At 32.1% G+C, this 18,694-nt stretch overlaps 1 protein-coding gene across 3 annotated transcripts in view; it reads right to left on the bottom strand.

Moving 5' to 3' along the window:
- KIFAP3 (kinesin associated protein 3) overlaps positions 1–18,694 on the bottom strand; it is a 146,038-nt gene that overhangs the window by 28,989 nt on the left and 98,355 nt on the right. For all 3 annotated transcript variants that reach the window (XR_004817618.2, XM_035719360.2, XM_049112307.1), the window contains exons 18-19: positions 6,654–6,843; positions 345–444 (exon numbers count right to left, since the gene is read on the bottom strand). Coding sequence is in view for 2 of the 3 variants with exons in the window: in XM_035719360.2 (XP_035575253.1) it covers positions 345–444; positions 6,654–6,843 (290 nt within the window). In the remaining variant the exon portion in view is untranslated. The remainder of the gene's footprint in view (positions 1–344; positions 445–6,653; positions 6,844–18,694) is intronic.

Below are 18,694 nucleotides of genomic sequence, written 5' to 3'. Positions count from 1 at the left end.
AATACATGTACTGTGTTCTTATATTTTACTAGCTTTAGAAAGCACTCAGGAAACAATCTGAGTTCATTAATTTGGCAAAAGTACTGTCTACTTCAATGGACAGCCTGTATTTTTCAAATGATGAAGCATTTTTTTTTTCAGATCTGCGATCTCCATTTTTTTTAATATAGAAAAATGTGACTTTATAGGTTAATTTAAAATCAAACTTGCATGTTCTTGAAAATATTGAGGGTTTTTTTTTCCTTCTTTAATGAAAATAGAGAAATGGGGAGTGAAAAGAATTCTAGTTTTTCGAAAACAAGGGAAACATCAATATATTAGATTTTTCTTGAAAGACTATTTACCTGCTAGGAAATGAATGCTGCCCAACTATATCTCCATTTTGAAGGTGATAATCATTGAAGAAATCTGGACTTATAGCTCCTTCAGAGGCAATTAATCCATCTAGAAAGAAGGAAAATTGGTAACTAGTGAAACATACTGGTAGGGAATAAAAAGGAAACTATTCTATCAAGCAACACAATAGAAAATTATATATTTAATCTGGAAAGAGAAATGTTAGCAGGACATGCTACTCTCTCTGGTAATATAGAAGACCATACATAAGTATTCACAATGATGAAACAAAAGAACTGAACATTTATTGAACAGCTACTATGTGGTGGTAATACACTAACACATAGACAAGACAGTCCCTGCCTTCAAGGGATGTATAGCCTTGTGTAAAACAAAAAAAGGGGTGAGGTGAGGTAATGTGGGATAGTCAGGATGGTCCAGGCTAAGGAAACAGAATGAGTAAGTTAACATTAAACAGCATGGTGTCAGTAAAGAGCAACATTTTATACCCAGACAGCTTCATTTGTGTAGTATAATTAAGAAATTAGAGATTTCAAGTAAGTAAATTTCTAAATAAGCAATGCCTGACACTTTCAGTGCCAACCTTAAAAAACACACACAAACTTGGGTTAGAAATATTTGTAAATATATTTTACATTCTCTGTGTTTTTAGAAAATACATTGAACTTATTTTATATTACTTCTTGATAATTCAATCTTTAATACCCATTACTGTATAATTGTGCCCCAGGCTATTAGCTACATTTGACTGCCTATGCTAATTGGCTCTACACCACTATGCTTTCCAGTTCTTTTTCTTTGTTTATAGAGTGCTCCTTTTCCATTATCTAAGTCTTTATTATTAATTCCTGCTGATTTTAGAATGATACTACTTTCTTATTTATTCTAAGAAACCAGATAGCCTATTATTGATAGAATTACGAATAAGTTATGAATAAGGAAAGAATTCTAGGGAAAAAGCTCTAAGTGATGGCTTCAGGGCTAACCTATGCATTGCAAGAAATGTATTTCAGTCTATGGCTTTTGTAGTAATTATTTAGAAAGATCTCAGGCCTAAGTTTCCTTTTCTGAAAAGTGTTCTGGGTTGTTAAGTGATCTATAGATAAATGTTGGCTAGGTCATACTCACAACATTATTTATAAAGTTGGCACAAGGTAAGCAGACTTACTTAGTCACCAGATAACCATTTTAGACCTACTGTTTGCATAATAATACTTTGCTAGGTTCTGTGGGAAATACAAAAAGTTGTTACATATAATTTCTGTTTTCAAGAATTTTAGATTAAGTGAAATATAAGACAAACACTTAGGATGCAATTAAATAATACACTTCATTAATAAACGTTCTACAACAGGAATGAATGCATGCACTGAATGAGTGTTGGAGGCAGAGGAAGGTATAAAGTGATACTGTGTTTTGTAGGGGTTAGAAAAATCTAACTGGGGAGGAATGAGGCAGAGGTGTAACTGATTTGAGTCTTGAAAGATAGGCAGCAATTAAATGACAAAGTCTATTTGAGGAGTACAGTTATTACAAATCAAGTGAATGGTAATGTTAAGTAATAAGTGTTGGTAAGTGAGTAAGTAGGTGATTTGTCTTTCCATATGACTCCTGTACCACTTATTTATTACACAGTCATCTACTAAAGATTTGCATTATTATATAATTGTTGAGTTGCTAACGAATGTCTTTGTTACTTTAGTGAATTTTAAATATTTAAGAGGCAAAAGTATTTAATAGTTAGTCCATTATCCATGTCCTTGAAAAGTTAATAAATCAAAAGACCAGTTAAATCCAAAAAAGTTACAAAAAATGAAATTATGGAAAAAACCAAGACCCAATAGATTGAGAGCTAAGCACTTAGAATATATTTTACATATATTAGGAGTTTGGCTAAAATTAACAAGGTTAAGACCACAGAAATTAATTAAGTTCCTCTGTTAAATGAAAACCAAATAATTGAAAATCAAGGTTTAAGAAATATGCCAATATCAGAGGCACACAACTAAGTAGAATGCCAAAATAAAATATTTATCACACTCTGAAAGTGAATACAAAGATATTCAGCATGCCAGTAGAACAAAGATTCTAACACTCAGAAAATAAATATAACCAAATAAAAAGATACCTGAATTATATTTTAAAGTTTATACATGAAACATGACCTAATGAAGTAAGGCAGATTAAGAAGAAATTAAACGAAAAATTGTCAATTTTTCAAGACCTTCATTTTGATCTGGAGCTCCCACTGTCTTCAAAGGGAATACAAGGAACTACAAACTAGGAGCTCATTAAATAGATATCAAATTAAAAATGTCTGACTTTAAAGATTCAGTCAGCAATTTTATAAATCTAGAATACAATTAGAATAATATAATAAATCGGACATTATGTAAGTAGGACATTTATACTTCTGAAATTTTTAATAATTGGAGAGCACAGCCATTCATTCAGTAAGCTATGGCCTCTACTGTGTCCTTTAAAATGTCTTGACAAAATTTAGGCAGCTCTGCTATATGGGCAATCCTTCTTTACTAGAATGAAGAATAAAAATTAAATTATACATTAACCAAAATCCTCAACTCAAACACCTCAACTTCTTTGGAATTATCTGTTTTTTAGCATTCTGCATCCAAAATTAATTCTTTTATAGAAGTAATAAAAAGGAATTGTGTATTCTTGACAATCAAGTCCAGATAAATCTAAGAGTGTCCTAAAGCTCCTACTCTAACCTTGATTCAAAGATAGCAACAAGGAACCAAAAAATTTATGGAACATTTAAACTACCAGAGAACAAACAGAAGACAGAGATGATATATACCAGAGCACTTTTTAAACTGTGGAGCATTATAAACATTTAGGTTATTAAATTATATGAAACCTTTTAAACCACAGTTATACAATACACCTTTTTGAGGTGCTCCCAGTAATGAAGATAAATATGGCTATAAGTAAAATGGGGTATGTTCTGAAACAAGGATGAAATCAAAGCAAATTTATTAGCACAGGTAATTTATCAACCTTCTGATTTTTGCAAGTCAGTTGCCAAAAACTGGTTTATAGATATCATGAATAAATGTAAAAAATAAAAGAATTCAGTATCTTCTTATGTATTGTTACTGAAATAAACTTTATTTTTTAAAGTCAAATGAAAACATAATATTGGGCTCTTTAGTGAACTAGCCAAAAGTAAGGTTGTGACTGTATGGGAGAAAAAGGATATTAATAATGAAGAAAATGAGAAAAACAAATTACTAAAATATAAAAATTATAATTCATTGGGTTATAGCTAGTAAGAGATATCACAGAAACATATAAGTAAATGAAAACTATGATTTTAAAATAATTGAGACAGAAACAAAGCATTGTAAGCTTTATATTCCAGAAATATATTCACATATTAAATGCTAAGAATAAGACTCAGCAAGTTGGTGAACAAACAACAAAAAAGTAAAAAGTCATTTAATTATATAATTATACTTCCTTTATGGATAACGTGCTTAAAGCAAATAGGATCATTTTTATGATGGAAGAGTAAATTACTCAGTGACTACAATCACAATAACTTTAGACTCTAAGGAAAAAGGATGCTAGCTTCCTATTTTCAGATGACAATACTAAGATCCTTTTTAAAAATAAAAGCAAGAGGGAAACATACATTCTGACATATTTAACAGTTTGAAAATATAGAGGGCAATATTAATAACTAGGAAGCAGCAAATGCTATTTCCCTTTTTTACTCTTTTATTTTTTTATTTTATTTTTTATTTTTTAAGATTTTATTTATTCATTCATGAGAGACACACACACATACACACACATAGAGAGAAAGAGACAGAGAGAGAGAGAGAGAGCATGAAAGAAGCAAAGACACAGGCAGAAGGAGAAGCAGGCTCCATGCAGGGGGCGTGACGTGGGACTCGATCCTTGGTCTTCAGGATCATGTCCTGGGCTGAAGGCGGTGCTAAACCGCTGAGCCACCCAGGCTGCTCTATTTTTTATTTTTATTTTTTTATTATTTTAAATATTTAAATATTTTAAATTTAAATTAAATTTAATTATTATTTTAAATATTTAAATATTTTTTATTATTTTATTTTATTTTAAATTCAATGAACATATAATGCATTATTTGTTTCAGAGGTAGAGGTCAGTGATTCATTAGTCTTATATAACACCCAGTGCTCATTACATCACGTGTTCTCCTTAATGTCCATCACTCAGTTACCACATCCCCCCACCTTTTCCCCTCTAGTGACTCTCAGTTTGTTTCCTATGATTCAGAGTCTCTTATGGTTTGTCTCCCTCTCTGATTTTGTCTTATTTTATTTTAAAGTAAAAGATAAGACCCAGGGAATCACAGACCCTTTAGCTTAACCTCTATGGCTGAAAAGCTACTAAGGTTGTTTTTATCAGAAGCAGCCTAAAGGGGAACCAGGGACTTAAATAAGATGGCTCAAGTGTTCAAACGTATCTGCAGTTTTACAAATCTATCTGGTATTTCTGAAGACACAACTGCACACAATGAAAGACATATTATCTGATTTCCATGACACATATTAAGAGATCCCACAATACCACAAGGTGAACAATTCATGCAAAACAAACTAGGTAAAATAATTAATCAACTAAAATTATACAGATGTCTTGATATGAGGCCTTTATCTTTATTAAACTCATAGCAGCAATGTAACCTCCACTGTCAAATGTCTACTGTAACATCAGTCTACAGGGACTAAACAAAACAACTATGAGGATACCTAATATTCCACTTCCCAAATACTTAAAATTATTTATTTATTTGTTCATCAGCTGTGGCTGCTTCTAAATTTTGATATATAATATATATATATAATTCCAATATCTCAAAAAAGCATAAGTTGTACATTTTAATTATAAAATATCTCAGAAAAATGTTTATGATTTTCATTTTAAGAGGTTAATTTAAGTGGATTAATTTTGGGAATGTGGTATCATTTTTTAGAAATTTATTCTGAAGTTCTAATCATATTAAAACAACAAAGTTGAACACTGAGGTGGTTAAAAGTTTTATTCAGTTTTGGAAACTAGTGATTGATTCACACTGAAAAGTAGCTATCAATCTTCAAAGCAAGAAACCTGATTCCACAGAATTCTGATTCCGGTTAACAAAAAAAATCGTACCATATATATTTTACATTACTTTACTTCATGAATATCTGAATATGTAAGGAACAGCTGCTTGCCATTACTGAACTAAGACATTCTGGTTGGCTGAAATTAATGATCTACTCCATCTGGTTTGAAATACAAGGCAGTATTTCATAACTACCGTAAAGTTCAGTTAGGAAGAAATCCATTTAATTTTTAAAGTATCAATTTTCCAAGATTCTAGTATCTATACCAAAAATGAAAATAATACAGTTTATGGGCAATGTGCACAAAACAAAATTATAAAAACAAAGTGTGAATGAATACATAGTAGGGGGAAAAAGTAAGCCATTAATTCAGACATAATATCTTAATACTTTTTATATCCAACTTGCTACAAACCTTAATTAGAAATTCTTTTCTTTCTCTCCTCACCTAAATGAGTTCAATGAAGTAATATTAATATTGGCAACAGTACAACACTTTAAAAGCCAGAATATGCAGAAACTTACCAATCTTTGTGCCAAACTCATCCTTGGAAAAAGGAAGTATGGCAAAATCAACAAAGTTATAATATATGTATGATTAATGTAAAAATTAAATTTTACACTGAAAACACTAGCAGAGTTGGAAGGAAAAAACTATTGTTGTAAAGTGTCTAAATCTTCCCAACCAAGTACAGTTTACTGGTTCAAAATTAGAGCAAAACCATGGCAAAATGAAATACATTGGAAAACAAAAGTTATTTATACATTTATATAAATCTAGAATGATGAAAAATGAGTATTATATTTTCAAAGAGAAGTCTAGAAACCTTGAGGATTTTTTTTTAAGTTACACATTCTAGAAAGTAATAAACTAAGAGTAATTAATTTTCCTGGGTACAACCTTTTTTATGGAGATCACATCAAAGACTAACTTGGAAAAAAATGGTGAGTTAATAGGTTTGCATGGTGTGTATGGATAGTACTTCTGAAATCATTTGCAGAAGTCCATTTATATACTACAAGAAAGTAGTATATAAATATATATATTATAAATATAATAAATAAATAAATAAATAAATATAGGAATATAAATTCCAAAGCTTGGGAATGAACAAGGTTGGTCATCCCAAATCTCTATAGCACACAAACTGTTTAATTTTGCTTTGGTTATCATCTTACCTGAGTTATAGAAAAGGTCAGGTCTTTCAAGAATATCTCCTTCATGGATGTATGGCTCAATTCGATCATCACCATACAAGAACTGCTCGCTCTCATCCATCTGACGGCTCTCTACCATCTCTAGCCACTGAGAGTTATGCCAGCGAAATTTTTCACTCTGAATTTTCTTAGCCCATTCTTCATCATATTCCTATTGAAAACAAATAGTTAAGTATTATTATGTAAGCTTATAAAGGAACTCCTTTGGACCTCAGATAATAGTACTAATTTGGAGGTTCTTTGGGTCAGTGGGAGCATTAAAAATATCTGTTCAGAATTATTTTACATAATAATCAATACAGCCAATTAAATACATATATTAAAGACACCTGTTTGAATTACTAATTAATTGATAATGGGAAAGACTGGAAAAGTTTGAACTTCATAAGAATTTCTATTACTAGAATTTAGGTAAGCAATCAGACTTCAGCTCTCAAATTTGTGGCTATAATTGTTTGTGACACTAATGATAGGTGGTTAAGCATTAATATGACATCTTTCACTACATCTTTTTTTAAGATTAACACTTTTCATTTTTTAAAAAAAGATTTTATTTTTTATTTATTCATGAGAGACACAGAGCGAGAGAGAGAGGCAGAGACACAGGCAGAGGGAGAAGCACGCCCCATGCAGGGAGCCTGATGTGGGACTCTATCCCAGGTCTCCAGGATCACGCCCTGGGCTGCAGGCAGCGCTAAACCGCTGCACCACCGGGGCTGCCCAACACTTTTCAATAGGAAAAAAAGGTATGTCTCCTAAGTACTGAAATAGTTTACCATGGAAAACAAATAGAATTTAATTTTACATTAAATTAGATTAATTCTATTTGTTATTAATATTATTAAATAGAACAATTCTATTTGTTTAGAATTTAATTTCATATTAAAATCTAAAAGAACAAAATAACATTATCTTATTTAGTCATAATTACTTCTTTAAATATCTATTTCTTCCTCTAATCATGAACTCCTGAGGAGCAAGACTGACTTCTTGGCTGCTTATCTATAATATCTGTTCACAGAGAATGCCCTTGGTGAACATTTCTGAAGGACTTATCAGCAAATTACTCTTAGCTACAGCTGAACCTATCTAGCTCTCAACTTCTGCCACAAATTGTGGTTACTTCTGACTGATGTACTCACTTAACAATTAATGGACGTACCACTGATAACATAGATTAAAAAAAGATTCAAGATCTTTCTTGTCATTCTAACTCTAGGGTCTTAGTTTTTTTTTTTTTTTGTTTGTTTTGTTTTTTTTAGGGTCTTAGTTTTAAATTCCCATTATATCTTTAATATTTTTGTTTATAGTTATCTAAAAAGGAGTTGGCAAGGTGCCAGCCAATAGTACTGTCTTCCAATAGTCAAGATGATCATGATAATTAACAGGTGGACAGAATATACATTTTAGTTAAATACTGATCAATTTTCATCCAAAGCTGAGGCTCAAAGTAAAAATTGTCATCACAGGAGGAATTTCTGGGATGTAAGAATAAATCTAAAATTTTATAAGAATGTAACTATTATTATTTTGTTAAAATTTTACCCATTAAATTTTAAAAGTTTTACATCATCAATAAATCTCTCAACAGCAGCAGCTGTCAGATTGTGTGTTCTATACTGGACATCTTTGAAATAATAGATGTCCCTTCTTGACTGAGGAGGTAAGTAGAAAGTATTTTGGCAATGATACTGCTAATGGCAGTTTTGCAACCAAATTAAGTTTTCTTTTTTCAAATAGTTAAATTTTAACATTCTGATTAGTTCTATGATTTAAAATTTAATTGCATAAAAGATCGGTTACAAACATTGCATTTTACTTTAAAAATAACAAACATTTACTAATCCAACTATTAAAATTTCAATAGTTAAATCACTGAAGTAGTTTTTAAAGAGATTTATTTATTTTAGAAAGAGAGAGAGTACACACCAGTGAGAGTGGAGGGAGAGAATTTTCAAGCAGGCTACCCCACCCCGACACCGCCAGGCACTCTGAGCCCAAGGCCCTCGAGATGAGGACCAATGAGATCCCTCGAGATGAGGACCAATGAGATCACTACCCCTAGCTGGAATCAAGAGTTGGATGCTTAACCAACTGACCCACTCAGGTGCCCCGAAGGAGGATTTTTTTTTTCCATTCCATTTACATCTACAATTTTAATCTATATTTGAAATTGACAATTTAGATATAAATAAATGCTAAATCTAAATGCCATCTTATTGGTATGCTTACAGTGAGTAGATATGACCATAATTTATTAAATCATTCATTTACTGACTATATATGTTGTTTTGATAAAATGAGATAATACATATAAAGCATTTAGAAAATCTATATTGAAAACACTTAATGTTAGCCATTACTATTAATTAACTGAAGTGACAGCTCTCTGAATTAATACTATAATTATTGTCATTTTATAAATGAGAAAACGAGGCCCAGAACACTGAACTAACTTAAGTATACACAGCTAGTTGTGGCTATTATAGCATTGTAAACCTTGGGCTAGCAATGTGGAAAAGGCAATTAAACAGAGGATAAATGAGTATTGTCAGAGTCACTATAGAATGGATTCTTTAGTAATGAGAATATAATAAATGAACTCCAGGGTCAACTTTTAGCTCTAAGGGTCTACAAATGTGTTGAATTGTTGACAGAGCAGTGATATGAGAGAAAGTAGCTTCTGGTATGGTAAGTTTATTTTATAACACATGGTATTCTCAATCATGTTCTCTCTAACCTGGCCACACATGGGAGGGTATAGGGAAAGAGGAGTTAAAAAAATAGTAGCAGAGATGTTGTTACAAGTAGTTTCACTGACTACAGATTTTAGTGGTTCACTTTGGGTTTCCCAAACTAGATGTAATACTAAGTGATGCTAATAATGCAATATGAGCACTGTGATTAGCTTTAAAATAATTTAGCCCAAATGCTAAATATAATTTTGAACCTCTTCAAAATTCATGATTTTGCAGGTATACTTTTTGGTTCCATATATGGCACAGTATGTGTGTTAGCTGCAAAGCTGGCTGCACAAATATATTACTGTTATATTAGAAGTGGCTAGATAATTTAAGAATGGTCATATACACTTATAGAAGAAATGGATGAACTTATACATTAAGATAAAAAAATTAATGCATAAACAAGAAGTAAATTGGTATTTGGGGCAAGAAATTCTCCATAATAATTGGCTTTTTTCCTAAAAGATAAAGTTAGTTACAGGTCACCAAAACTCCCAGAATGTGCCTCATATTACCAGAAATCCTATTAAATCTACATTAAATGCTAGAACTAATTTGATAGGTATTTGTTTCTTTTGTGAATACTAGCTTATTTCACTTGGAAAGAGGTATGAAATGAACTTTTTAATTTTGACATAAAAATTTTAAATCTGATTATCTGAATGAAGAAGTATTCAAGAAAGGCGATAGACATATGACTTGATTATTATAATTTAGGTTCAAGTGTATGGATTCCTAGGGTAAAGACAAGAGATAAACCCCAGTCAAGTGTTCAAAACATACAAAATATTGGGTTTGCTACTTCACTGACAGTAAACCTTGCTGCTTACTAATATCTGTGAAATGTTACAGAAATAGGTATAATATTAAAAGTAAATCGGGGTGCCTGGGTGGCTCAGTAGTTAAGCATCCGACTTCTTCCTTTCAGCTCAGGTTATAGTCTCAGAGTTGTGAGACCAAGTCCCCATGATTGGCTAGTGCTCTGTGTGCAGAGTCTGCTTGGAATTCTCTCTCTTTCCCTTTCTCTACCTCTCTGCACCCTCCCCGCTTGTACAGGGGTACACTGATATGCTCTTAAATAAATAAAATCTTAAAAGTATTTAAGCACTGGGTGTTATTCTATATGTTGGCAAACTGAACACCAATAAAAAATAAATTTATGATTAAAAAAAGTATTTAAAAAGTAAATCCTTAAATTACATAGCCATAAAATGTATTTAGCTGAGTAGGTAATGCTCTGCACAAGGAAAAAAAAAATCATGCTTGTTCTAGGCATTACTATCCTCATGCTTCTCATAAGTTTTCACTATTCTAATAATAAAAGTAATGTAGAAATGTGTAACGAAGTTGCTATTTTCCTCACAGATGCCCTTCAAACTTAAGCCTTCTTATCACCCTTCAAGCTTACAGCAATGTTATTAATGAGCCTAAACACACAAGGCTTAGTTTTTAAAAAGAGACTCTCTATCCACAGACTATCTATCCATTTGACAGAAGCCCAAACACACAAACCAAAAATATCCGTGAGCATCCATCGCTAACTTTTGACACTAAAGCTTGTTTTGTGAGTGTCTTAGGGAAGCTGATTTCCAAAGCAGTGAGTTAACACAGACCTAGAACTAAATGTAATTAGACTACCTTTATGCAACCTGAATTCCTTTAAGGTTTTTACCACATTTTTAAAATCAGTTTATAACCAAGTAAACTTATAGAACCAAGGCAAATCTTAACATTGTAAGTCCAAAAATAATAGTAACAATGATGGCAGACTGTAATGTCATTTTACTAAAAACAATTTTATTCTAATTTTTAAGTTTTTGTACTATAAAACGATAGGTTTTTCTATGACTAACATAATGATTAATGTGTGCAATACTGTTTACAGGATAACAATGAAAGCACTATGACTGCTTAGCTCTTCAAAAAACAACAGTTTGTTCCTCAGAAAATAGTAGACAAAATATGTTATTCTATATCAAACTGTGGGATCATTTAGGATATAAAAAATTATGTTTTGCAGATGATATAAAGATTACAGATTCCTACTATAATGAATCTACTACAATGACAAGAGGAGTTTTCATGAGAGGTAATCTTATGAAGTATGATTTAATAAGTATGTGTGGTTTTTTGTTATAAATCATAGCAAAGAAAATGGCCAAAAACCTTGACCAACCAGTATCAAAGCCTTAAAGTTTCAAGCAGTTATATATAATGTGACTTTTTGAAAATATTTATAATCATAAAACTATTTCAGTATTGAAAGCTGAAAATTATAGAAAAAAATATCCATACCTTTACCTAGCTAGAATAATAAGTATTGTATATATCCTATTAGTTTGCAATGACTTTCTTAATTCTAATAGCAAATGCTAACTTTAGAAAATATTTTAAAATACATATTTTTAAAATTTAGAAGCTAAGTATGAAACATTTTTAATATATTGTACTTGTGCCATAAAAGTTTGCTCTAAGTTGTGATAATACAGCTTTAAGTATATGAATGTTTCCCAAATACAGCATTTTGGAATGAAGCATGTTATGAGGAATACAATACTGGTTTAAATAACTGGCTTCTCCTTTTCCTTAATAGTAAACATTAGCGAAAATCAAATGAGATAGTACTGGTTCACTAAGCAATGCTGGCTTTTGATCTTTATGTTTTTGAAAATCAAATATTTTAGCTTATGGCTGTTGAGAGTCTATTCAGTGTTAAACTGAAAGGCTAGGATAGTAGTCCTAAGAGTTTTAGATTTTGGGAAAATTTCAAAGACAAATTTTGGGAAATGATGTTAAACTGAATCAACTGCCACCTACTATTTACTGTCTTAGAAAAGAAAGACTATTTTAATACTAAAAATGTTGAGAGATAATCTCAAAATGAAGATCTATTCTCCCAATATAAAACATGTTAATAATTTTAACATCTGCAACTCTTCCCCAGCCCTGGTCTCTCCCTATGTGTGCTCCTTTCCGTTGACCTTCTCCCACTTTTTTCTTTTTTTCCTTTCTCTTCCATTTTAGTGAAGACCACTAAAAGCTTTATCATGCTCCAACGGATCAGCACTCCAGAAGACATAGCTTCAACAATCTCCTGTATTTATCCTCAATGAGCATAGTTTATTAGCCATGGCAGAGGCAGTTCTGTTGTATCTCAGAGTCTGAATTTATAGGTATTAATGATATTATGGTAAGGTATAATTCAAAGAACCTTAAATTTGGAGTTAGGAGGCTTGGGTTCTGTGTCTAGCTCTGATATTAATAGAAGTAAGCAACCTTCTACAGGTATTTTAATATCTTTTGGTCTCAGATTCTTCCTTTCTAAAATGAAACAAATCTAAGATTTACTGAAGTTCTAACATCCTATAAACAAAAATCTATGATTAATACCATTATTTCATAAAACTGTTGAAACAATTATCCTCCAAAATTGAAGAATATTGTCTGAGTTTATCTTAAAAAATTAAATAGCAACTCCAAAATGAATATCCAGTATCAAAAATTTACTAAACTCAACATATACCAGTTAAAATCTGTTCTCTCTAAAATCCCTCTCCCATAAATTTCTCCTTCTCTCTTAACACCCTCTCCCTCCATTGTCAGGAAATTCAGGGATGGTATAGCTCAATCACAGCCAAGATACATCATAAGAATTTATCAAGCCATTGTGGAAATACTCCAGGAATATAGTTGTTTTTCTTCATTTTTGAGATGCTTCTTTTTACAAAAAGGGTACCCTGATACCCTTGCTTTGAGACTCAAATTTGACTTGTATTTAAAAGTACACATGCTTTTTTACTTTCTTCTCTTCTCAGCTCCTGACATGATCTTAGGCACTCAGTTTCCATAAAAACTAAAGTGTCATGAAAGACTTATGGTTTGATTTTAAATGGAATGTACCATCCTTTTTGAAGTCCAACATCATTTTGTTTACTACTTAACCACAGAAACATTGTGAAGCCTTAACCAGCCTATTATCAGAGCCTGTTCACTATCAGAAAAACTCTTTGTAACTGGCTTCCGTCACACCTTGTATCTGATTAACACACTATAGGATAACATAGAGCTACATAGATCTGCTTTGTGTTCTAACATAACTGATGGAAAACAGATTTTCCTTTCTCCTTTAATGTGACAGCCCCTAATTGAGAATGTAATATGGTTTATTTAATACACTTCTTCATACTAAATTAAAGCAGATCCAGAGTAATTTAGTTGCTCATTAAGGTTAAGGTAATAGCTGCTAAAAAGATGCCTTTTTATGTCTTAGAGAACATTTATTCTGATGATAGGTACAGGATAAGTAGATATAGATATGTACACATAATTAAACACACACACATAACGGAGTTGTTGACTTTTATGGGATAGTACTATTTCTCAACAGTACTATCCCAAGTTTTGTTCTGTAGTCATGACTATGACATTTTCTAACCAGATCTCAAATATAATCATCTCTTTAACCCCTGTTTAAAGTGCTGAGGAAGCTCATCTGTGCAGTATCATTTCAAATATCATGTCCAATAGGGCCACAAAGTTAGATAGAACTAAGTGAATTTATTTAAGAAATCATGATTTTTATCTTTCGTACTATGCTTGAGTTCTTTTGAATCCAACTATTGTCAATTAAAAAATAAGCAACATGCATAGAACTAGCAAGGAATACATATACATTCACATACATATGATCACATTCATATCATATATATATATATTCTATATTTTAACAAGCTAGAAGAATATCCTAAATTTATGCCTTTCAGAGGTTTATATATCAAAAGGAATTCCAGAAGATGGCTAACCAAATTCATCTCACTAAACCCAATTTGATTGTATACAATTGAGAAAAATCTAACTTATAAGTCTGAGCAATGAAAATTGGTACAAAGACTATAAAACAAGCAAGAACCAACACCACCTGCTCTGGAAAGAACACCTAAGTAGTTTTCTGTCAACAACTCATTTGTCTCTGCTCTGTACCTGTGTCCAACCTGTAAGCCAATTAAAACTGACTGCCATCTATCCATTTTACCCAATCCCCACCCATTTCCTGCTTTTGAGAGCCTGTCCTGAAATAATCTGAGTTCTAATGTTAACCCTAATCTAATCTTATGAAAGTTTCTCTATAACTTCCCTTTCCAAGATGTTATAACACGTCTTTTTTTTTTTTTTCTTAATAAGACATCTTTTTAAAGTGCTTCCCCTTGCAGGCAATATTAATGCACTTCTGTAGGACATAGGCTTGCCTGGTAATTTTTGTGGGGACCATATCAGTTGATGTCTTATAGGTTATAGTGAACTTACTTTGGTTTATCTCTTTTCAAAATACCAGTCTTATTAAATATAATTTTGACTATCCAGGAATAAAGATAGCACCTTGTTTTCCAAGTTTAAAATATTAAACCTAGGTAGTAATTCCAAGTTACTAAAATATACACAATCTTCCCATGATCACAATTAGACTTAATTAAAAAAAAAAAGCCACCATTCACAATCTCAGGGACACAAACCTGTGTTAGTATCAAATCACATGGGCCTGTGGCTGGTTAGAAAGATGACAGACATCACTCTTTTACCAGAGAACCTAGATACATCCCTCTTCCCATAAATACCTTATAGACACAATGTGCCATTAGTATATAACATCTATTGATAGGGCCATATAATAGTACTGTTCCTGGAAGGTAAGTTGATGTCTAGATGACAGTATCCTGGTGTTCTCTAGAGTTTATAATGTAAACTTTTGTATTCTAGGGACCTTGTGTTTTGTTATTCCCAGTGTCTTACTGTTTTGACAAAGTATATCTTTAATAAACATGTATTAAATGTTTTACAACTAAGAAAGGTCAGGGGAGGAATTTATTTACCAACTGGGGAAGAATTTATGAGGTTATCAAATACTTCATACAAAGTTGAAGAAGTACTGAGGATAAAAATCTAATTGGGTTTTTAGAAGCTCTCTATGATTAAAGGATTCTGTTCTTCCCTTCAGGATTCCCCAGGCTTGAAAAATAGATAATGATCAACTGCCATATATACATACATTATCTATCTATCTATCTATCTATCTATCTATCTATCTATCTATCTATCTATCATCTATCTTTCTATAGATATATATGTAGATATATATATCCCCTTAGAAGACTAAGAAGATAAGCTCCTCTCTCCTTGTCTCCCCACTTCTCTCTGCACCTACTTCAATCTCTGCCTCCAAAAGCTACATGGAAGGCCTAGTCAGACAGATGACAACTTGCTGATAAGCCCACAGAGAAATCACCAAACATAATCCTCCTAGGGTACAAAAAGTACCGCCACCACACATACTAAGGGCTTGGGCCCAAATACATTAAACAAATCACCACTAATGTATCATTTCCATAATTTTGGGGATAAATTCTTTACTGCAGAAGGCATATTTCCGTAAGGCTTGTATTGAATAAATATAGCATATAGAATAATAAGAAATTTTTATTCAAATTCATTTGCTTTCTTTAATTGCCTTAAACTACAAATATTCTCATTAGCTCTTTTTAAAAAATTTAAAAATTATTATAGTATATACTCATGCTGAGAATAGTAGGATATCAAAGCCCAAAGGTAAAAAGAATCTTAAGAGATCATCCACTCCCACTCTAGGAAGGTTTCTAACTATTTCAGAAAGTTGGTTATTTAGTTATTACTAATGCTAACTGGACAGAGGCTTCACATTCTCCCTTGACAGCTTATTTCTAGTGTTTCATCATCTTTGCTGCGTCTAATCAAAATTTCTCCTGTTTCGAATTAAGTCAATTTCCTCTTGTTTTACTCTTGAAAAAGATTTGGGACAAGCAAATAGCACCCTGAGTCATGATCAGTAATAGAGTCTGAGCTCAAAGAACCAGACTGGCAGCTATATCCCAAGTGAACCTGAGAGGCTGTCATTTTACTGATGCATTAAAAAGGCCCACTCCTCAAATTTCTTCCAAATAAGGAGGCCTAGCAAGGAGTATAACTCTGTTCTGAGGTTAGCTGATAAATTGAGTCCAAATTAAAATAAGTCACCACAGATTCAGAATATGGGTAATATGGGTAATTTTCTATACTAGAAAAGGCAGATTCCTGTTTACCACACTGTCCTAATTAAGGCCTTTCAGTTAATTACCCTACTTAGAATTGCCCTGATCTAGAGTTTTAAAATGCTAAATTCAGTCATTTTGCAGAAAAATATTAAGGTAAACTCTGAATAGTAATATGTCTGGCCAAAATAATACTCTAAATAACTTTCCATAGTTAAAATCCAAACAGTGAACAGATTATCTTCCAATACCATTTAAAACATTTAAATGAACAGAAAATAAAGTAATAATTAACTGTGCCAAGTAAAGAAAATGTTGGTCCAGATATGGAATCAACATATAAACTTCTTAACAAGATCTGAGTTTTGGTCTAGTTTGAACAAAACAGAGAGTGACCATCATGTGGTAGATGCTTCATATTTTCTCTAACCTTAATAACTCTCTAATGCTCAGATACATCATTGTAAACCAAATCTTCAAAAAGTTATAAGTGGTCTGTGGTTATTTAGCAGGTGAGAGAACTAGAATCAGTGTTATTTTAGATGCAATACTCCATTAAACCAAGTTGCCACATCAGAGAGACCAAAAGTTGAATATAAGATTAGAACCCCTACCCAAGTGAGAAAGGGAGAAAAAGTTTTGGGAAGAAGCTGCTTCCAGTGGTGCAGCTCCTTACTATCAATCTAAAACTGAACCAGGGCCTGACTCCCATAAGTGTATAACAGCAGAAAGGTAAAGAAACATTCTTCCAGCAGAATATGGGATGGATGTTTCTAGCCCTTCTATCGCTGTAGACCACTTCTTTCCTCTAAAAAACTGAGCTATGAATATGACTCAGTTGAGTAGCACAACAGGACTTTTAAATTACATAATTCACACAGTAATATCTTTATATTTTCTATTTAGTAAGTTTATTATTTCTAAATATCTTTTCAGATTAAAGTTTTCTAACGTGTGAAATGAAACAATCCAAAATTACTTGGCATCATATCAAGTACTTACTTTAAGTCTCATGTAGAGAGTCAGAGAGAGATTAAGTGAACCTTCAGATTACTTGTTCAGATTTCTTTTTATACTAAGTCAAGTGATCAGATAGCATCTTAGGGAGACATATAGAGCTAGCTGATATATCACCAGTTTCATTTTGCCGATTACTCTTCTTTGAAGACCGTATCAACAAGATTCTTTGTAAACATAATAACCTAAATAATTTTCCTTATTTACATTATAACTGATCAGGATTTATAAATTCCTTTAAGGATGGTAAGAGAAACAAAGTAAAATGAGTATTAAAAATGCTCATTGGATTTAGAAAAACGAAGGTCAAGGTGACTTTAGTGAGCACCATATCAGTGTAATAATGGAGGCAGAAGCCAGAATTAGTATGGGTGAAAGGAGGATGAGAGGAAGTACAGAAATGAAGAAAGTATATGTAGACATTTTTTTTCAAAACACTGGTTCTAGAGAGAAAGAGAGAACTAGGACAGCCATCTAGAAAAAAAAAGGTAGACACATGGGGAAAATTCCTGTTTAAAATGAGACTGTAGCCCAGAGATTAAAAATAATTGGGAATAACATTTTTTGTACCTTATATTCATATTGTATACTAAATATTTTTATAATAATAAGCTGGCATTTTAGAACTAGAACTAATTTACATTCTAAACCCAACATGCCTAATGTGTAAATCTAAACATTACTGCCTTCCACCTACCTTTTCTCAAACAAGAAGGTAATTTTAAAAGTATGCTAAAGGCAATCCATAACAAACTGACATCTTTTTTCCTTTCCTCATCGCTTAAGGTAAGATAATCATAAATAGAACTTTAATAAGTCTTTAATTCTTATACTATATATACTTTATATACAAAACTGACATTAATCATCTCCTAGGAAATAGGATTTGAGGGGCACCCGGGCTGCTCAGTGGTTAAGCATCAGACTCTTCATTTCAGCTCAGGTTGCGAACTCAAGATCCTGGGATCCAGCCCTGTGTCAGGCTCTATGCTCAGCAGGGAGTCTGCTTGGGATTCTCTCTCCTTCTGCCCCTCTCCCCTATACTCTCTCAAAAATAAATAAATCTTAAAAAAATAGAATATGAGACATGAAATTATTCTCTACAAGAAATAAACATTCTATTTACAAACCCCGTGACCAGGGGCCTACATGTATGAAACATCTTACTGGAGCAAGAATTTAA

Source organism: Canis lupus, chromosome 7, assembly GCF_003254725.2.
Source record: "Canis lupus dingo isolate Sandy chromosome 7, ASM325472v2, whole genome shotgun sequence".
Taxonomy (NCBI): domain Eukaryota; kingdom Metazoa; phylum Chordata; class Mammalia; order Carnivora; family Canidae; genus Canis; species Canis lupus.
The sequence above is the reverse complement of the archived record's forward strand: the minus strand, read 5'-3'. Positions and strand labels throughout refer to the sequence as shown.